Source organism: Mesoplodon densirostris, chromosome X, assembly GCF_025265405.1.
Source record: "Mesoplodon densirostris isolate mMesDen1 chromosome X, mMesDen1 primary haplotype, whole genome shotgun sequence".
Taxonomy (NCBI): domain Eukaryota; kingdom Metazoa; phylum Chordata; class Mammalia; order Artiodactyla; family Ziphiidae; genus Mesoplodon; species Mesoplodon densirostris.
In genome coordinates this window covers 129,531,685-129,552,594 of record NC_082681.1, presented here as the reverse complement: position 1 = coordinate 129,552,594, position 20,910 = coordinate 129,531,685, and the positions used below count along the sequence as shown (strand labels likewise).

Sequence of the window (20,910 nt, the reverse complement as noted above, 5' to 3'; positions counted from 1 at the left end):
TGTTCAGTGATTCAATTAATTAATGTATATTAAAATACTTAGAATTGTATCTGGCATCTACTATTATATATAGAGATATAGGTCCTAACTGAACGAAATGAGGCTTTTTGTGCAAAACAGAAAACTGTAATATAATAGTAGGTCTCAGCAATTTTAATTTTGGCTGCATTTATTTTCTTGTTGGTCCGATGGTTTCCAAATGGTTGAAATTTCTACATAAGTGAGATATCACATAAGGGCACTTTCTTCCCAGGTGGGACTATTCCTTTGCCTGAAGTCCTCCGTTCTGTTCAGAAATGTCCATTTCTGTGTCATTATTTCCTAAATTATAGTATTTTTCCACTCAGTAAAAGTGACTGTGATTTCAAAAATAACTAGCTAGTGGGGCTTCCCTGGTGGCGCAGTGGTTGGGAGTCTGCCTGTCGATGCAGGGGACACGGGTTCATGCCCTGGTCCGGGAAGATGCCACATGCCGCGGAGCGGCTGGGCCCGTGAGCCATGGCCGCTGGGCCTTCGCGCCTGGAGCCTGTGCTCCGCAGCGGGAGAGGCCACAACAGTGAGAGGCCCGCGTACTGCAAAAAAATAAAAATAAAAAAAATAACTAGCTAGTGATTGATTGCTATAATTCCTATGTATCAATGGATTATAACCTGTTTTAAGTTTTTTAAATTAATTAATTAGTTAATTAATTAATTAATTTTAGGTTGAGCCGATGACAGCCTTCAGACAGCCAATGCCATTCTCTGACATAAGCCTTAGAGTCATTTTCCTCAAAGAGAAGATACAATCTAGGCATTCAGCAACCTTGACTTGAGACAGTCACTGATAAAAACAGGTGTCCATCAAAAAAGGCATAGATCTGGCAAAGAAATGTGACTTTGCTGTACCCTGTGCCAGAAATGGATATGATCACCTTTCTCTCCTTTTTGTCAGAAGCTGAAATGGAAAGGAGAACCAGGGCACCTGAATCTCAGGCTTAGGGAATTCAAGTAATGAGGGCAGGCATAATAAGCAGAAGGCCCCACCCTAAAATTAGCCTAAATCCTTTAAGCAGAAGAGAGTTTGACTCTTTGTTATATTGTCTGGTTTTTTGTTGTTGTTGTTGTTGTTTTTGTTTGAAATGTGTGCTTCGGGGAAATTAAGGATGCTTAAGGAATTTTGGCCTAATAGTGGAGAAAGCATTTGGGTGAAGTAAAAGTGAGGAAGGGTGGGGTACACGAATACATAGATGGAGTCAAGATAACTGTCCAAGACCAATTGTTTTTGTTTGTTTCTCTCTCTCTCTCTGTTTTGTTTTGTTTTGTTTTTTTGTGTGTGTGTGTCCAAGACCAATTTGGGAGAGAATGAAAAGGTCTTTGACAAACGTCTATAAAGCTAAAGTGAATCAAACTCTCTGCTACCCATTTCAAACACTGGCAAATAAAGTCTTACAAAAGAATTGTCTTTGAAATTTGCTCTTTTTTCATTGGTTTAAAGGGACCAAGATTAATATCTGTTTGAATGTGGACCTATCTCTTATTTTTCCAGAGCCATTTGGTCTAAACATCATGGAAACTCGGAACAGAATCAGGGCCTTGAAAGATCATGTAGGTTATCTTCTTTCCTTTAGGCCCTAAACTGCATTGTAACTATTTCCCCCACACTCCCCACAAAAAGTGAACTTCCCTGTTTTTTAGTAATCTTAAAGGAAATGCTATTTTACAAATTATAATTCATGAAAATTTGTTTTCAAAAAGAAAATACAAAGACATGCCAAGTTTTCTTTCACAAAAGCAGTTACTCAACCTGGCACTGCATTTTTCCATGGTTAGAGTAGAATTTTCTCATTTAGAATTCTTTAGAGTGCTACAGTTCACTCTACATTCTTTATAGGGAAAAATTATAGTTATAAAAGTATGAGTCGCTTTTCCTACCTCGTAGTAAAGTTTAGGCTGAATTTAAATATTCATGTAAATTCTTTAGGTGTTAAAAGCAACTAAAGAACTCTTTAGTTGCTAAGCTATTTTGAAAAATAATTCTGTTCAAGTAATACTGATTGAAACATTTACATTGTGTTATCATGATACTAAGTATTGGGAATTCAAAATGTCTAAGATTTTTTTTTTTTTTTTTTTTTTTTTTTCTGTACATGGGCCTCTCACTGTTGTGGCCTCTCCCATTGCGGAGCACAGGCTCCGGACGCGCAGGCTCAGTGGCCATGGCTCACAGGCCCAGCCGCTCCGCGGCATGTGGGATCCTCCCGGACCGGGGCACGAACCCGTGTCCCCTGCATCGGCAGGCGGACTCTCAACCACTGCGCCACCAGGGAAGCCCTCTAAGATATTTTTATTGATGTCCAGTTTACTTTCCAAGGAGAAGAGTCAGATAAGAATGTACACTCATACACATAAATATACACATTAAAATTTTGTATAAACAAAGTTTCAATACATATTAATTATATTAAGTCACCCATATGTTATCTAGTGATTTCCATATATAATGAATTGATTAAGAGACCTGGACATATCCTAGTAATTTTTACAAAGTCCCACTTTTATTAGAAAGAAATAGATGAGAATGTTAAGAGTAGTTATGTCTATATGATAGCCTCAGAATTTGCTTTTCTGTTTCTTTTTTTCTCTATTATGATGTGTACATTATTTTTATAGTAAAAAAGCAATTACAGTGATGTATGTCAATTATTTCTCAATAAAACTGGAAAAAAGAAGCAATTATAAACTCTTCTCATGTCCATAAAATGCATGCTAACATTATAGCAAACAAATTCAGATCCTAGACATGGCTGTTTGATGACCCAAAAGTCTAAAGTTCAGCAAAAATTTTAAAGAACTGTACATTGTTTTAAAGTCGGCATATTAAGTGGAACTGAGTTTCCAAAACGGTCGCTATGAAGAAATTTTAAGTGGACAGCTTTCCAGAAAAATGCAAAGAGCAATATAGAAACCTATTGTCCCAAACTATGTATTTTCTATTCACTTAAGGAATGGTTTTCTAATCTTTTTTTTTTCTGTAAGAAGCTGGACTATTATTTTTTAAAGGAAGCCTTGTGTAACCTCAATTTATAAAAAAGATAAAAGTGGCTCTGCTTTGTTTGAAGGGGGTCCTGAGGATAGTCCCAGCCCAACAGACCTTGCCCTCCCCTCAATTCCTTGATGTCCAGGGTCACTTCTGAGGACTATTTAGGGCTGGGGAGTCTGAATACCATCAAGTTGATTCCCGCCACCCCAAATCTTGTGTAGCCCTACTGGGGTTAAGCAAACGCTCATATTTGTAAATTTTCTTTGCAAAGGAAATTTCAGCCTAGAGCCTGATCAAATGAACATAGAATTGGAATCGGGTGCTTGAATGATTGATGCCTGAATACGTGAAAGTCTTTAGTACTTGACTGCTGACAAACAAGTTTGCTTACCATGTTTTTCTAGATGTTGACAGCAGCTGTCCACCAGCCTGGGGACCTGTCTGTAAATGGGATTCAGACTGAGTTTCTTATCTCTGGCTTTTTCTTTTTTATTCTGAGCTTCGGCAGGCAAGGAGAGTTGTAATGCTTCTAGCAGTCGAGACTGATTGTCATCAAGATCGGTGATAGAATCCACTGACATTGCACCCTGCAAATTATACACAGACGTGAACACAGAGTGCAGATGGAGAAAATAAAAACCGCTTCCCCCAATGCCATCCAATAAATCCTTTTGCCCACGACTACTAATCACACTCGAAATAATACTGTTTAATTGTGCAGTTTGTATTTTGAAAGGAAAAAAGGTTAGGAAACCTCCGCAGCATAGGGTAAGGTAATGACAGTTACAATTTCAACAATAGACAACTTTTTCCAAATGGAAGACAAGAGATGGCAAACATACAATTAAAATATTTTGACCCAACCACTTCATTCCTTGAAACAAGAAAAAAATCACATACTTGACAAATGAGGTAAAGTCAGAGAACTCTTGTGAAAAAAAATTAATAATAATTCAAAACTCGAAAGTAGATTTTAAAATAGGAGGATTCCATAAACAGTCTTAGTTTAGTTTTCCCCAAGACGTGACACAATGAACTTTATTAGGGGAATAGTCCCAGGAGACAGCTGTAGGGAAGTAGGGAAATGAGAAAGGGAAGTGAAGGCAGCTAATGAAGGGAGCATCACCAAGCCCGTGACAAGCCTGTGGGCCGCTGGAGCCCAATTGCCATGGGGACCCGGGAGACCATGTAGATCATGCACCTCAGAGCTATTCCTGCTAAGGAGTAAGGGAGTTGGGGGTATTTATACCACGAGTCTCAAGAGTCATTGATTAAAGACAAGTTCTGGTAGGGGTAGGGAGGTGAGATTAATGCTTTGCTACTTGCAGCCTGTCATCTCTATGGGTGGGTGACTCTGGCCATCAGAGAAAGCCCCCAGCCAAGAGATGAGGTAATGACAGGTGGAAGGAGGGCTGGCACGCTAGGAATGGTAAAGGCTGAGGGTAAGGGTGCAGGGCACCACTCATGCCTGTATGGCCACCCACCCTTTGATGAAGCATAGAGGAAGAAGTTGGCTGCTAGCAAGGCCCGGCCAGAGGGGAAGGCATTTGGGAGGCCCATCGCCTGGGCTCTAGATTCTCAGAAAGCTCATATGTGGCATCTTGGTGTCATTGTCATATAGGCTTATATAAACAGTGTGAGAGACTGTGCCAGGATTGGAAGAACAATTCTGTCATGCAAATTCAAATATTCCATAATGCTGTCATTTCTTCAACTTTAAACACAGTGAATCCCTGTAAACAGTGGTGGGTGGTTCAGGTGCCCCTGAGTCTTGGAGAGGTTCTAAAGGTTGGAGGCTGATTGAGAACTGAGGATTTTAACTGGGAAGTGCCTCAGGTTTTTTTTTGTTTTTTTTTTTTTTTTTATTTGCAGTACGCGGGCCTCTCACTTGTGGCCTCTCCCATTGAGGAGCACAGGCTCCGGATGCGCAGGCTCAGTGGCCATGGCTCACCGGTCCAGCTGCTCCGCGGCATGTGGGATCTTCCCGGACCGGGGCACAAACCCGCGTCCCCTGCATCGGCAGGCAGACTCTCAACCACTGCGCCACCAGGGAAGCCCGTGCCTCAGGTTTTAACTAGGGCAATAGTCAATGGCTGGAGGTGACAAAGATTTGGGCCTTCAGGTGAAAGGCAAAGGAGAGATCTCCCAGTGACCTAGGAAGTTTCAGAGATGCTTATCACCTGACTCAGCTAATCACCAACCAATTTGCCTGGAAACTCAGCTTTCCTGGATTGAAATTTGAAATGCCAAATAATAGCACAGTGCCTGGAACTTAGTACTCACTTAATAAATGGTGCCATATTATTACACTATTGATTTGAAAGAGGACATATGTGTGTGTGTGTGTGTGTGTGTGTGTGTGTGTGTTTCTACAGTTATGTTTCAGAAAAAACTCCATGTTCCCGTTGGTAAAAAAAAAAGTCTCAGTGCTTATGAAGACCAGCAGCAAATTCACTGGGCCAGGCATAGTTCTTGGATGAGATGAAGAGATTAACAAAAACACCTGGCCCTGCCCTCAAGCCTCAAAGTCTCATGGGAAATTCTGGTAACATGACAGAAGGTTACACTAGAGTAGGATCAGTGGTGATGTTGTAGAATGTTCTGGATATCACGGGTAAGCAAGGAGAGGCACCCAATATCTTTGAAAGGGGTCAGGGAAAGGCTGTGAGGGGTGTGTCAGGTGCCTCGGGGCCAGTGCAAATTCTCCCTGAATGGGGTTGTTGACAAATACCTGGACACAAACTGCATTTCCAGTTTTCACATGAGCCAAGACTCAGAGAATAACCTTAGAACTCTTCCGTTGTCCTGACATCAGGGTCAGAGGAAACACTGGTCAACTCACCCTCCTCCTGGCCCGAGGAGCTGGCTCCGGGGTACTGGGGGACGTTGACTCATTTGGTGTTTCCGAGGTGGAGCTGAGAGATGAGTTACTGCTTGAGAGTTCTTTGTTTTGCCTTTTATTTCCAAATGGGAGGAGGGAAGCCACAAAATCGGATGCATCCTTCTGCTCGCCCCTCTGTGAGTCCTGCTTGAGTTTATAGGCCCGGTCGTTTGCGATGACTTGGGATAAGGGCATTCCAAACGCCTGTGGGATGAACTCTGGAATCAAAAACCAAACATTCACTTTCAGAAAGACTGCACCAGGGAAGACTCTCAGTCATGTTGCAGATCAAAGGGCAGACAAATTCAAACGACTGTTTTCTGAAGAACTGATTCATCCATCAATATATGGAGATGACTTTTGAGTTGGTCAGAGTGGCTGAAGTTTCTGTCTCAATAAAGAAAGCTAGTATGTATAAAGAGCGTGGGTTTTAAAAATCTAAGCCTCGAGTTTTTCTCGACGTATCTCAAGTATGTTTAAGGGAAATAACTTTATAGAGAAAGGTGACATTTTTTGATAGGATGAACAGAACACTTCATCCTCATGAGTAAACGGTTTTACAAAATGTGTCTTTGATTGATGTCTCAAGAGCCCCCAAAGCTTACAAGGCCTGAGAAGACTCTGTGTGTATACATTCATTCAACTGTCACTTACTAATACCTACTATGTGCCGTGTCAAGGTATGCAGTGGGGAGTACAAAGCTTACAGAAGGTCCAGTCCTTGCTCTTGAAGGGCTCAGAGTGTGGGGTGAGGTGGGGAGTGGAGAATCAGATACGTAAATAACTGTAATTGTGTCTATCATGTGTGTAAGAGAGAGATGCCCAAAATTACTGAAATTCAGGTAAGTGGCTACACTCTGAGGTTCCCAGTCAAAGAGGTTCCAACATGTGAAATGACAACTCAAGGGACAGACAAGCAGCTTGGGAATAAGTTTGTTCTTTTTTACTTTGTGTTCTTTGTCCCCACATGCTTCCTCCAATTGCTGGGTTAGGGCTGTCACGCTCATGATCTATACTCAAGCCACTCTCCTGGCCACATGCAGAAGTGGATTCTCACCACTGAATATCCGGTGAAGAGCCCAGAATATAATGATTAAATCCTCTAGTAAGGACAATTTTGGGGAAGGAGCATAATGCAGAAATCTACGGCTTTACTTGGAGATGTATACACAATTGCATTGTGGATCTCTATAGTAAATCCACTTGTATACACGTACATTGTAAGCACGCTGATCCTTAGGGCCATGCATTTTATTGGTATTATTTTAAATTTCATGCTGAAAAGCATTAATAATTATATTAAATGCATTATTTCTTTGAGACTCAAAATTACATCTCCTAGCAGCAAAAAACTGGAGTCTAGCCTCTCCCTTGTTTTTATAACTCTTATGAATAAAACCAGAATGAGCAAGGGAAAACAATTCTAAGGCTGAAAAAGCTAACATTAAATCAGGTGGGAAGAGGCTCTAAAAGATTTTCCTCTTTGATCCACGGCAACATTTTGAACATCCCTGGGCTAACAGTCAAGTCTGCATTTAAAGCAGAAATGGCACTTGAGGGCTTCCCTGGTGGCGCAGCGGTTGAGAGTCCGCCTGCTGATGCAGGGGACACGGGTTCGTGCCCCAGTCCGGGAAGATCCCACATGCTGCAGATTGGCTGGGCCCGTGAGCCATGGCCGCTGAGCCTGCACGTCCAGAGCCTGTGCTCCGCAACGGGAGAGGCCACAACAGTGAGAGGCCCACATACCGCAAAAAAAAAAAAAAAAAGAAAAAAAAGAAATGGCACTTGAAAAGCCTGAACCTCTTGTTCTATCAAAACATGCAATTCATTTTGAAGTGAAAAATCAAAACTTCAGCATTTCGGGATTTTCCAGAGGATGCTTATCATCCTCTATAAGTTTGTTAACTAGTCGGCATACGTTAATGCAAAAAAACAATTCAGGCATTTGTTTTTAGGGATCAATGTGGACAGTGTAGCAAGATCCAATACTCACTACTGATAAAAGGTCATTTCCACTACTAGCAAAATTAGAAACCAAAGGGGACATCTCAGGATTTATTGTGTAAATCAGTGTTATCTTGTCTATGGGAATAATCAAATAGTCTTCCTTCAAAAAGCTTGGGGAAAATCTAGGAACACACGTATGGCAAGGCTGATAGCTACTCGGAATATATAAAAACTGTTGGTGGGTAATGATAGCAGAAAGGACATTGATAAATGTATCAGGTGACCTGTGTCTGCTCAAGTAGGCATACTCATAGCAGAGATTTAATGTGACATGAGGACTATTGATTCCTCTCCTAGACATTTTTTCCACATAAAGGAAACCAACCAGACTCGGCTAGAGATCTCTAATATCCTTGGAAAAAAGAAGCAAGATGGTTTCCTTTGGTATCTGTCATTCTTAATATCTAAACGTCTGCCGCTCTACTTGTAAATTGGAATAAATGAATAGAAATTAAACAGATGGAATACATGAAGTCATTCTCCCCAGATGACTCTTTTATTTCTCTTTTCTTATTTCTGCTCTTCTCTAATAGGCTTTCTTTCCTGGCTGAGTTTATTTATTCTTTCAGTGGTAGTGTTTTGATCTAGTCTCTTTAGTTTCTCATTGCTTTCTCCAGAGAACTCTCTCACAAGCTTCAGAAAGGAGACAGATCTCGCTATGCTCTAAACTTGTGTCGCAGTGTCTAGTCCCTGGAAAATTCTAGACAGGGTTCCTTGAATGTCATTGCTTCTCAAAATATGGGTATTGTGAAATTGAGGACTCAGCCCAAGGCTGTTGAGCAAAACCTTCCTTTCTGTGTAAATAAAGTGTTGGGCACACATGCTTATCTGTGGGTTCAAAGCTCTTCTGTTGGGAAGGAGAAGGGAACCTACAGACTCTGTGTTGATAGCAGCTAATAAACTTGATAATGGGTGTTTAAAACCATAAAAATATTACCCAAGACTCAGTGTTCTGGGCCCAGGGACTGTGTGTATCATGTTCTAATCTATAGTATGTGTTTACTAAGGAGACTGCGTCCCCTGCTGTCCTCATTGGTAGAGGCTGTCTCCGCTCCCTCCCCATGACCCTCAGGGCCAGGAGGTGGTGTGCTGGTCGCTCAGTTCCGTGCTTCAGCTTCCAGATCGTCCCCCTCCTGCTGTGTGGCAGAAACCTGGTGCCACTGCAAGCTTCCCCTGCCCCCCTGCTCATTGCTATCTTCCATCATCACCGTCAGAACCCCCATCTACCATCATCCCAAGTGACGCGGATGTCTACCCAAATGACCCATCTGATTCTCTGTCCTCACATCTCCTTGACTTTCTCCTCTCCTCTTACTTTTCCCTGCAAGCTATCTTTTTCACCAACTCCCTCGGTCCCATCCTGGACCTATCCTCACCAGAAGTGATTTGGCCCCTGGAATCAGGCTTCCTTCCTCCACCGTGGTCTCACCTCCCCACCCGAAGTTCATGTTTTACACTGCAGTGTGGTAATCCATTTAAAGACACCATTAAGCCACCCCATCCTTAATTCACTTTGATGGCGTCTCAGTGTTCTTAGCATGCAGACCAGAAGCTGTGCTGCGGCCCACCCAGTCCTGAGCGAGGCGGCCCCTCCTATTCTTCCCTGGAATCACACTCCCCCTGTTTCTCTCATCTTCAGTAACAGCACTCAATACATTTTCTTTGAGAATTTCTAAAGAGTGATAACTGATACTTGATGTTTCTACTGTTATTTAACATGACACAAAATAAAGTTGTATCAACTATTCCTATGTAGTGCTACTTCACAACTCACATATATTAACCCATTTAGACAGTGAGGAACAATAAAACATGGCATGATATAATTTCAGCACAAAGAAAGGTGCTAGACCTGAACTATCACCAGAGTTTATGTTGATAAACATTTCATCATCTGAAAATATCCTGTAGAGAGGGGACCTAGCTCTCAGACTTAGGCCACAGTAAAACCTATTTCCCTTGTGCTCTGATTAGGAACCACAATAATTGGCCCAAAGTAGCCATTTTAAAACCTTTCCCCAAGAGTGATTCTTTTTGACACAAGAAAGAATTTTTCTGAAGTTCTGAAAGTTTAAAAAATACTTTTTGGGTGCCAAGTAATTTAACTAAGAGAAATGAAGAACCTGGAACTATTCTGTATGAAAATAAGTTTTCTGAACCAGTATCAATCCTGAATTACTTTCTGTATGGAAATCAAAAGTCATATGGGCACTGCTTAAGTGGCAGGCGGGACACAGAAGTGTCACATGATCTGCTGTATATTATGTGAAGACAATTAAATAAAACAAAGGACAGGCTTCATTCTGATTGAATCAATCAATATAGCAGCATATCAAACATTTAATGAATCGCTTTATTGGGAGAGCAAGTCGATTCTAAAAAGCTGCTCCTATTTATTTTTAGATGACCTAACCCAAGAAGTCATCTAGAATTTCCTGTTTTCCTTCTTTTACTCTTGGATTCAAATGATTGTCATTTTTCACATGTGCAGCTGTTATGAACCCCGATGCTAATATTCAAACGGAAGAAAACAATGTGAACTGATCACAATTATGCGAGAGCTGCACACTGCCTCATCACACCCTGGTTCCCAAGACATCCATGTACTGGATGTGTGGACACACACAGGACTTTATGTTCAGAAAAGGTGCCATGTAATTAAGCTTCACTTAAGCCTAGGACATTATCTTTTTAACTATCAAAGCTATATTTTTAAAAAAAACCCTCTTTTGCCACAAATCCTGATATTTTTCTCCTTAGTTGGATGGGTGATGTGTTTTTTCTTTGGAACCACCAGGACCTGCCTTCCTTTTCCCAGCCAGCACCCCTGTGCAACCTTACAGAACGCTGCCAAGTTTTCACTGAGCCTATATGATACATAAATGTGATTTGGTCTAAACAATGTATAATAGTCCAGTGCACAGTGGTTGACTACTTCCCCTGGCCCTTCCTGCCCTACCCTTACTTCCTGCTGTTTTCTTACATAAGCAAGCACACATACATCTCCCTCTGTTGAGGGAATTCAAACATCTGCAAAAAATGTTCCTTGTGCTTAGTTTAGCCGGAATGGGCACTTCCGAAGAATCACCTCAAGTCTACATCACGAGTGTTCAGATCCTAGTACCATTATCTTCATCCTAGAATAAACAGCTTTAAAGATAACACATTACTAATATCAGTCTGAATGATCCCTTTAATAACTCTATAAACAATGAGAATTCTCACGAATTCTCTAAGCTCACAAGATAAAGATGGTCCATGGCAGGAATAGAATGAGTAAAAACTCTAGTTTAATAAAGCTACGCTGGCTACTAATGTTCCTCTAAAAAATAAGGGTAAGAACACATGAACCCATTAAATACAATACAATTTATCAGACAATGATAGGTAGCTGGACAAGAGTTAATGTCTTTTGCATTCATTACACCAGCAGTAGATTCTCCTGTGGTAGAAGGTGCCCTGGGGAGTATACTGGTTAGTATGGACCAGAGTTCTCATCTTAGAAGGTGCACATTAGTAGTTTATAACATTACTCATGCTTAGTACCCCTACAGACCAACGGGATCAGATTTTCTGGGGTGGGGTTCTGGGCACTGGAATTTTTAAAGGTTTCAATCATTATTCTGCTATGTAGTCAGGGGTAGGGATCACTGACATTTTCATGTCCTTTTCTTCAGTTTGAGGTAAACATTTGAAATGTCTGGAGATATTTTGGTTGGGGGCAGTGCTACTGGCATCTAGTGGTAGACAGCAGGGATGCTATTAAACATCTCAGACAATGTACAGGACAGCCTCCACAAAAAATAATTATCCAGTCTAAAATGTCAATAGTCCCAAGGTTGAGAAATCATGCTCTAAGGGAAGTAAAACATTGGCTTTCCATTCTTTAGAATTCTTTAATCCCTTTTTAGTCCAAGAACCAGATGTCATGACCCTTTAGGCACAGTTCAAGATATGGGTGTAGAGTCTCAGATCAACGGTGTGTCTCGGTCTTGTCTAATACTTATCACAATGCATTTATTTTTATACCTTCAGTTTCATTGCCTTTCATTACTTTTCAAGCAGAAATTCGATCATTAGATAAAAGAACTCCAAGGTGAGATATACGGCTTTCCTGACTCCTACACTCATTCCCTATGTCATATAAAATGGAAATACATTCATATGCCCACACCATTCAGCAGTCATTTCATATGAACCCATAGAAACAAGCCACAAAAAGATGTACTGGGTTAATGAGGCCCAGGTGCCCATTATGCAGGCTCAATGAATATTAGTTAAAAATGACCACAAATACCTCTGAAAGAGTGGCTAAACTATCGGTTTCCTAAATAGATATAGAAGGGGACAGTATGAAGAGAGTCAACAATTCCCAAAACACACAGGGCAAAAAAATAAGCGTGCTGTGATCTAACATTACAATGTTGAGAATGTCCCATCTTCAGTAGCCACGAGGGCGAGACTGTTTCTTTCCAGTAGTCATGGTGGGGGGATCCAAACGCTTTCTCATTCAACTAGCCCTGCCTAACTATCTGGATTTGCCAGACAGCTGGTTAGCGTTAGAGATGCTATCCATGGCTGCTCAACCTGGTTTTCCTTATGCAGTGCTGATTGGCTAGCATCATAATTGGAACCATAAACTTGGCAGAAATCACATTTTGCTCAAACCAGTTGAACTCATCAGTTCAGTACAGGGCCACTCCAACAGCCTTCAATGACATTCCATCGTAGAAATCCAGTTTACATAATAGAGTTGAACCACATAAATCAATGCAATTCAAAAACCCCACCAAATTCAACCATTAGTCTCCATGGGAGATGCATTTGCTTTAGTTCATTCTGTCCTTTACCTCTGTCTTTGTTTTTCTCCTTCCCTAGTGAATCCAGTTTCTTTCTCAAAGATTTCTTTCGCTTTTGTCCATCTGTAAGTATTAAAAGAATGAAAAGTTGTAAAAACAAGCATATAACTGACATTTTACATTATGAATAACTACATTTGAGCAAAAGCATGACTTCTCACTTTACTCAGAATTTGGCATTTTAAACAGAGTAATGGCCCTGAAAATACATGAAAATCCTTGACTTGGATTGCACACAACCAGAATCTTGGTGTATGCCCTTAAATTGTGTTTCAATCATGGGAAGTACAGGAAACTTACCTCCTTCAGAAGTCATTTAGTTTTGACACTCAGATATGTTTGCTTTTTCTATTACATGAGTCTCTTCCTATTCTTCATGTTCACGCAAACCAATGTTATCTCAAATAAAATCTCCATGAGAGGGGAGCCAACAATACATATGGCTTTGACATTCATGAGCTAGCAGGCTGTAACTGGATAAGGAAATAAATTCGGGGTCCATAGAACTCAAACCTAATTATTGCTGCACCATTTACTCATTATGTGACTTTGGACAAGTCTCAGGGTCCTCATCTGTAAAATGGGAATTTTGTGGAGTTGTTGTGAGAATTAAATAAAATGATGCATATAAAGTATTTAATGGGGAGCCTGACACATTCCATAAATTCAGATCTACTTTCTTTTGGGGAGTTTCATAGTATTCCATAGTATGCCTATACCATAATTTAATAAACCATCCCCCCCACTGATGGACACTTGGGTTGTTTCTAATTTTTTACTAGAATAAGTAAGGCATTTATCCTCTTAGCATCTTGCACTGGCAACAAATGTACTTAACTGGTTAACTCACCAAATAATATAGAAACCTCTCATATCAGTAGCCAGCTGCAAATGAATTCCTAGGATATCATAAAATATTGGCAGTCATCATTGCAAGAATGTGTTTTGGAATAATGCAGCTGTCAGCTTAATGTGTGGGAAGTGCAAATCGGGAATCCACACAGCTACCAAGCAGGAGGAATGAAGCCCATGCTGCAAGGAAACTTATGCTTAAAAGGGGGATTAAGAATTGTCTTTTTTCATAAGATATACTTAAAAGTGTAGTAAAGAAAGAGATTCAGCCCGATAAAACTTAAAGGCAAGACTCTGATATCAGGAAAAGACAGACTAAGCATTCTTCAACAGAAATGAGCATTCCTGGGATCCTCATGGGGCTGCAGATATTCCCAACGTCTCCTCTCTGAATTTTTGGAGGCAAAAGACATCACAGCATAATCACCAGGCACACTCAACCCCTCCTTCCTTTCAAAAAGCAAAGAAATTTTTTTTTTTTTTTGTGGTACGCGGACCTCTCACCATTGTGGCCTCTCCCGTTGTGGAGCACAGGCTCCAGACGCACAGGCTCAGCAGCCACGGCTCACGGGCCCAGCCGCTCCGCGGCATGTGGGATCTTCCTGGACTGGGGCACGAACCCGTGTCCCCTGCATCGGCAGGCGGACTCTCAACCACTGTGCCACCAGGGAAGCCCCAAAGAAATATTTTTAAAGTGATTCTCCTCCCATGAAATGGAAATAGTTCATAAGAGTCTTCACTCTTGCAGTCGTGAGATTTGTATAGATGAAAGTTATGTAAATCAGTTGTGATGTGGCAAAGAGCCGTCAATCTCTTCTATCATGTGTATGTTCTTATCTTCAGTGTCTAAACGATAATCTCACCATAGGGCCTTACATGGCTTGTTACATAGAGACAGACATTAAACATACTAACTGCACAAGATTCTAATCTGTTCTTCAGATAGGACTGACAGGTCTTTTACTTTGTAATACTTTGTTCATCACTAGTTCATATAACCAAATATATTTGACTATAGCAAGAGCATATTTCTTTAAAAAATTCTATCATTCCTTCATTTTAATATTTAGTTGACCCAGAAGAATAACTAAACCATATATTAAAGCTTAAGTGGGGGAGGGGAGACCATCAAGACGGTGGAGGAGTAAGACATGGAGATCAGTTTCCCCCCCCACAGATACATCAGAAATACATCTACATGTGGAACAACTCCTACAGAACGGTGACTGAACGCTGGCAGAAGACCTCAGACTTCCCAAAAGGCAAGAAACTCCCCCACGTACCTGGCTGTGTGGCTGACATGGTCTTGGGGCTCCAGCCGGGTGTCAGGCCTGAGCCTCTGAGGTGGGAGAGCCGAATCCAGGACAGGTCTCAGCCACCAGAGACTTCCCGGGTCCACATAATATCAAATGGTGAAAGCTCTCCGAGATCTCCAATTCAACGCTAAGACCCAGCTCCACTCAATGACCAGCAAGCTCCAGTGCTGGACACCCTATGCCAAACAACTAGCAAGACAGGAACACAACCCCACCCATTAGCAGAGAGGCTGCCTAAAATCATAATAAGGTCACAGACACCTCAAAACACACCACCAGACATGGTCCTGCCCACCAGAAACCATAAAACAGGCACTAGTCCCCTGCACCAGGAAGCCTATACAACCAACTGAACCAGCCTTAGCCACTGGGGGGCAGACACCAAAAACAACGGGAACTACGAACCTGCAGTCTGTGAAAAGGAGATCCCAAACACAATAAGTTAAGCAAAATGAGAAGACAGAGAAACACACAGCAGATGAAGGAGCAAGGTAAAAACCCATCAGACCAAACAAATGAAGAGAAAATAGGCAGTCTACCTGAAAAAGAATTCAGAGAAATGATAGTAAAGATGATCCAAAACCTTGGAAATAGAATGGAGAAAATACAAGAAACATTTAACAAGGACCTAGAAGAACTAAAGAGCAAACAAACAATGACGAACAACACAATAAATGAAATTAAAAATTATCTAGAAGGAATCAATAGCAGAATAACTGAAGCAGAAGAACGGATAAGAGACCTGGAAGATAAAACAGTGGAAATAACTACCGCAGACCAGAATAAAGAAGAAAGAATGAAAGGAATTGAGGACAGTCTCAGAGACCTCTGGGACAACATTAAACACACCAACATTCGAATTATAGGGGCCCCAGAAGAAGAAGAGAAAAAGAAAGGGACTGAGAAAATATTTGAAGAGATTATAGTTGAAAACTTCCCTAATATGGAAAAGGAAATAGTCAATCAAGTCCAGGAAGCGCAGAGAGTCGAACACAAGGTAAATCCAAGGAGAAACACGCCAAGACACATATTAATCAAACTATCAGAAACTAAATACAAAGAAAAAAATATCACAATCAGCAAGGGAAAAACAACAAATAACATACAAGGGAATCCCCATAATGTTAACAGCTGATCTTTCAGCAGAAACTCTGCAAGCCAGAAGGGAATGGCAGGACATATTTAAAGCGATGAAAGGGAAAAACCTACAACCAAGACTACTCTACCCAGCAAGGATCTCATTCAGATTTGGTGGAGAAATTAAAACCTTTACAGACAAGCAAAAGCTAAGAGAATTCAGCACCACCAAACCACCTTTACAAGAAATGCTAAAGGAACTTTTCTAGGCAGGAAACAAAAGAGAAGGAAAAGACCTACAATAACAAACCCCAAATAATTAAGAAAATGGTAATAGGAACATACATATCAATAACTACCTTAAATGCAAATGGTTTAAATGCTCCAACCAAAAGACATAGACTGGCTGAATGGATACACGAACAAGACCTGTATATACGCTGTCTATACAAGACCCACTTCAGACCTAGGAACACATACAGACTGAAAGTGAGGGGATGGAAAAAGATATTCCATGCAAATGGAAATCAAAAGAAAGCTGGAGTAGCAATTCTCATAACAGACAAAATTGACTTTAAAATAAAGACTATTACAAGAGACAAAGAAGGACACTACATAATGATCAAGGGATCTATCCAAGAAGAAGATATAACAATTGTAAATATTTATGCACCCGGGCTTCCCTGGTGGCGCAGTGGTTGAGAGTCCGCCTGCCGATGCAGGGGACACGGGTTCGTGCCCCGGTCCGGGAGGATCCCACATGCCGCGGAGCGGCTAGGCCCGTGAGCCATGGCCGCTGAGCCTGCGCGTCCGGCGCAACAGGAGAGGCCACAACAGTGAGAGGCCCGCGTACCGCAAAGAAAAAAAAAATGTATGCACCCAACACAGGAGCACCTCAATACATAAGGCATATACTAACAGCCATAAAAGGGGAAATCAACAGTAACACAATCATAGTACGGGACTTTAACACCCCACTTTCACCAATGGATGGGTCATCCAAAATGAAAATAAGGAAACACAAGCTTTAAATCATACATTAAACAAGATAGGGCTTCCCTGGTGGCGCAGTGGTTGAGAGTCCGCCTGCCGATGCAGGGGACACGGGTTCGTGCCCCGATCCCGGAAGATCCCACATGCCGCGGAGCGGCTGGGCCCGCGAGCCATGGCCGCGGAGCCTGTGTGTCCGGAGCCTGTGCTCCGCAACGGGAGAGGCCACAGCAGTGAGAGGCCCGCGTACAGCAAAAAAAAAAAAAAAAAAAAAAAAAAAAAAAAAAAAAAAACAAGATGAACTTAATTGATATTTATTGGACATTCCATCCCAAAACAACAGAATACACTTTCTTCTCAAGTGAATCATGGAACATTCTCCAGGATAGATCATATCTTGGGTCACAAATCAAGCCTTGGTAAATTCAAGAAAATTGAAATCATATCAAGTATCTTTTCCGACCACAAAGCTATAAGACTAGATATCAATTAGAGGAAAAAAATCTGTAAAAAGTACAAACACATGGAAGCTCAACAATACACTACTAAATAACCAAGAGATCACTGAAGAAATCAAAGAGGAAATCAAAAACTACCTAGAAACAAATGACAATGAAAACATGACGACCCAAAAACCTATGGGATGCAGCAAAAGCAGTTCTAAGAGGGAAGTTTATAGCAATACAGTCCTACGTCATGAAACAAGAAACATCTGAAAAAAACAACCTAACCTTACACCTAAAGCAATTAGAGAAAGAAGAACAAAAAATCCCCAAAGTTAGCAGAAGGAAAGAAATCATAAAGATCAGATCAGAAATAAATGAAAAAGAAATGAAGGAAACAACAGCAAAGATCAATAAAACTAAAAGCTGGTTCTTTGAGAAGATAAACAAAATTGATAAACCATTAGCCAGACTCATCAAGAAAAAAAGGGAGAAGACTCAAATCAATAGAATTAGAAATGAAAAAGGAGAAGTAACAACTGACACTGCAGAAATACAAAGGATCATGAGGGATTACTACAAGCAACTCTATGACAATAAAATAGACAACCTGGAAGAAATGGACAAATGCTTAGAAAAGCACAACCTTCTGAGACTGAACCAGGAAGAAATAGAAAATATAAACAGACCAATCACAAGCACTGAAATTGAAACTGTGATTAAAAATCTTCCAACAAACAAAAGCCCAGGACCAGATGGCTTCACAGACAAATTCTATAAAACATTTAGAGAAGAGCTAACACCTATCCTTCTCAAACTCTTCCAAAATATAGCAGAGGGAGCAACACTCCCAAACTCATTCTACAAGGCCACCATCCCCCTGATACCAAAACCAGACAAAGATGTCACAAAGAAAGAAACTACAGGCCAATATCACTGATGAACATAGATGCAAAAATCCTCAACAAAATACTAGCAAACAGAATCCAACAGCACATTAAAACGATCATACACCATGATCAAGTGGGGTTTATCCCAGGAATGCAAGGATTCTCCAATATATGCGAATCAATCAATGTGATACACCATATTAACAAACTGAAGAAGAAAAACCATATGATCATGTCAATAGATGCAGAAAAAGCTTTGGACAAAATTCAACACCCATTTATGATAAAAACCCTCCAGAAAGTAGGCTCAAAGGGAACTTACCGCAACGTAATAAAGGCCATATATGACGAACCCAACATCGTTCTCAATGGTGAAAAACTGAAACCATTTCCTCTAAGATCAGGAACAAGACAGGTTGCCCACTCTCACCACTGTTATTCAACATAGTTTTGGAAGTTTCAGCCACAGCAATCAGAGAAGAAAAAGAAATAAAAGGAATCCACATCGGAAAAGAAGAAGTAAAACTGTCACTGTTTGCAGATGATATGATACTATACATAGAAAATCCTAAAGATGCTACCAGAAAACTACTAGAGCTAATCAATGAACTTGGTAAAGTAGCAGGATACAAAATTAATGCACAGAAATCTCTTGCATTCCTATAAACTAATGATGAAAAATCTGAAAGAGAAATTAAGGAAACACTCCCATTTACCATTGCAACAAAAAGAATAAAATACCTTGGAAGAAAACTACCTAAGGAGACAAAAGACCTGTATGCAGAAAACTGTAAGACACTGATGAAAGAAATTAAAGTTAATACAAACAGATGGAGAGATATACCATGTCCTTGGATTGGAAGAATCAACATTGTGAAAATGACTCTACTACCCAAAGCAATCTACAGATTCAATGCAATCCCTATTAAACTACCACTGGCATTTTTCACAGAACTAGAACAAAAAATTTCACAATTTGTATGGAAACACAAAAGACCCCGAATAGCCAAGGCAATCTTGAGAAAGAAAAACAGAGCTGGAAGACTCATCCTCCCTGACTTCAGACTATACTACAAAGCTACAGTAATCAAGGCAGTATGGTACTGGCACAAAAACAGAAATAGAGATCAATGGAACAGGAAAGAAAGCCCAGAGAGAAACCCACACACATATGGTCACCTTATCTTTGACAAAGGAGGCAAGAATATACAATGGAGAAAAGACAGCCTCTTCAATAAGTGTTGCTGGGAAAACTGGACAGCTACATGTAAAAGAATGAAATTAGAACACTCCCTAACACCATACACAAAAATAAACTCAAAATGGATTAAAGACCTAAATGTTAACTATAAAACTCTTAGAGAAAAACATAAGCAGAACACTATGACATAAATCACAGCAAGATCCTTTTTGACCCACCTCCTAGAGAAATGGAAATAAAAACAAAAAGAGACAAATGGGACCTAATGAAACTTAAAAGCTTTTGCACAGCAAAGGAAACCATAAACAAGACAAAAAGACAACTCTCAGAATGGGAGAAAATATTTGCAAATGAAGCAACTGACAAAGGATTAATCTCCAAAATTTATAAGCAGCTCATGCAGCTCAATACCAAAAAAACAAACAACCCAATCCCAAAATGGGCAGAAGACCTAAATAGACATTTCTCCAAAGAAGATATACAGATTGCCCACAAACACGTGAAAGGATGCCCAACATCACAAATCATTAGAGAAATGCAAATCAAAACTACAATGAGGCATCACTTCACACCAGTCAGAATGGCCACCATCAAAAAATCTACAAACAATAAATGCTGGAGAGGGTGTGGAGAAAACGGAACCCTCTTGTACTGTTGGTGGGAATGTAAATTGATACAGCCACTATGGAGGTTCCTTAGAAAACTAAAAATAGAATTACCATATGACTCAGCATTCCCACTACTGGGCATATACCCTGAGAAAACCATAATTCAAAAAGACACATGCACCCCAGTGTTCATTGCAGCACTATTTACAATAGCCAGGACATGGAAGCAACCTAAGTGTCCATCGACAGATGAAGGGATAAAGAAGATGTGGCACATATATACAATGGAATATTTCTCAGCCATAAAAAGAAATGAAACTGAGTTATTTGTAGTGAGGTGGATGGACCTAGAGTCTGTCATACAGAGTGAAGTAAGTCAGAAAGAGAAAAACAAATACCGTATGCTAACACATATATATGGAATCTAAAAAGAAAAAAAAAAGGTACTGAAGAACCCAGGGGCAGGACAGGAATAAAGATGGAGATGTAGATAATGTACTGGAGGACACGGGGAGGGGGAAGGGTAAGCTGGGACAAAGTGAGAGAGTGGCATGGACATATAAACACTACCAAACGTAAAATAGATAGCTAGTGGGAAGCAGCCACATAGCACAGGGAGATCAGCTTGGTGCTTCGTGACCACCTAGAATGGTGGGATAGGGAGGGTGGGAGGGAGACGCAAGAGGGAGGAGATATGGTGATATATGTATATGTAGAGCTGATTCACTTTGTTATACAGCAGAAACCAACGCACCATTGTAAAGC

The 20,910-nt window shown here is 40.7% G+C and overlaps 1 protein-coding gene across 4 annotated transcripts in view; it reads right to left on the bottom strand.

Moving 5' to 3' along the window:
- ARHGAP6 (Rho GTPase activating protein 6) overlaps nt 1-20,910 on the bottom strand; it is a 490,717-nt gene that overhangs the window by 45,193 nt on the left and 424,614 nt on the right. For all 4 annotated transcript variants that reach the window (XM_060086691.1, XM_060086692.1, XM_060086693.1 and 1 more), the window contains 3 exons: nt 12,760-12,831; nt 5,864-6,120; nt 3,413-3,608 (listed from right to left, as the gene is read on the bottom strand). In XM_060086691.1, the coding sequence (XP_059942674.1) occupies nt 3,413-3,608; nt 5,864-6,120; nt 12,760-12,831 (525 nt within the window). The remainder of the gene's footprint in view (nt 1-3,412; nt 3,609-5,863; nt 6,121-12,759; nt 12,832-20,910) is intronic.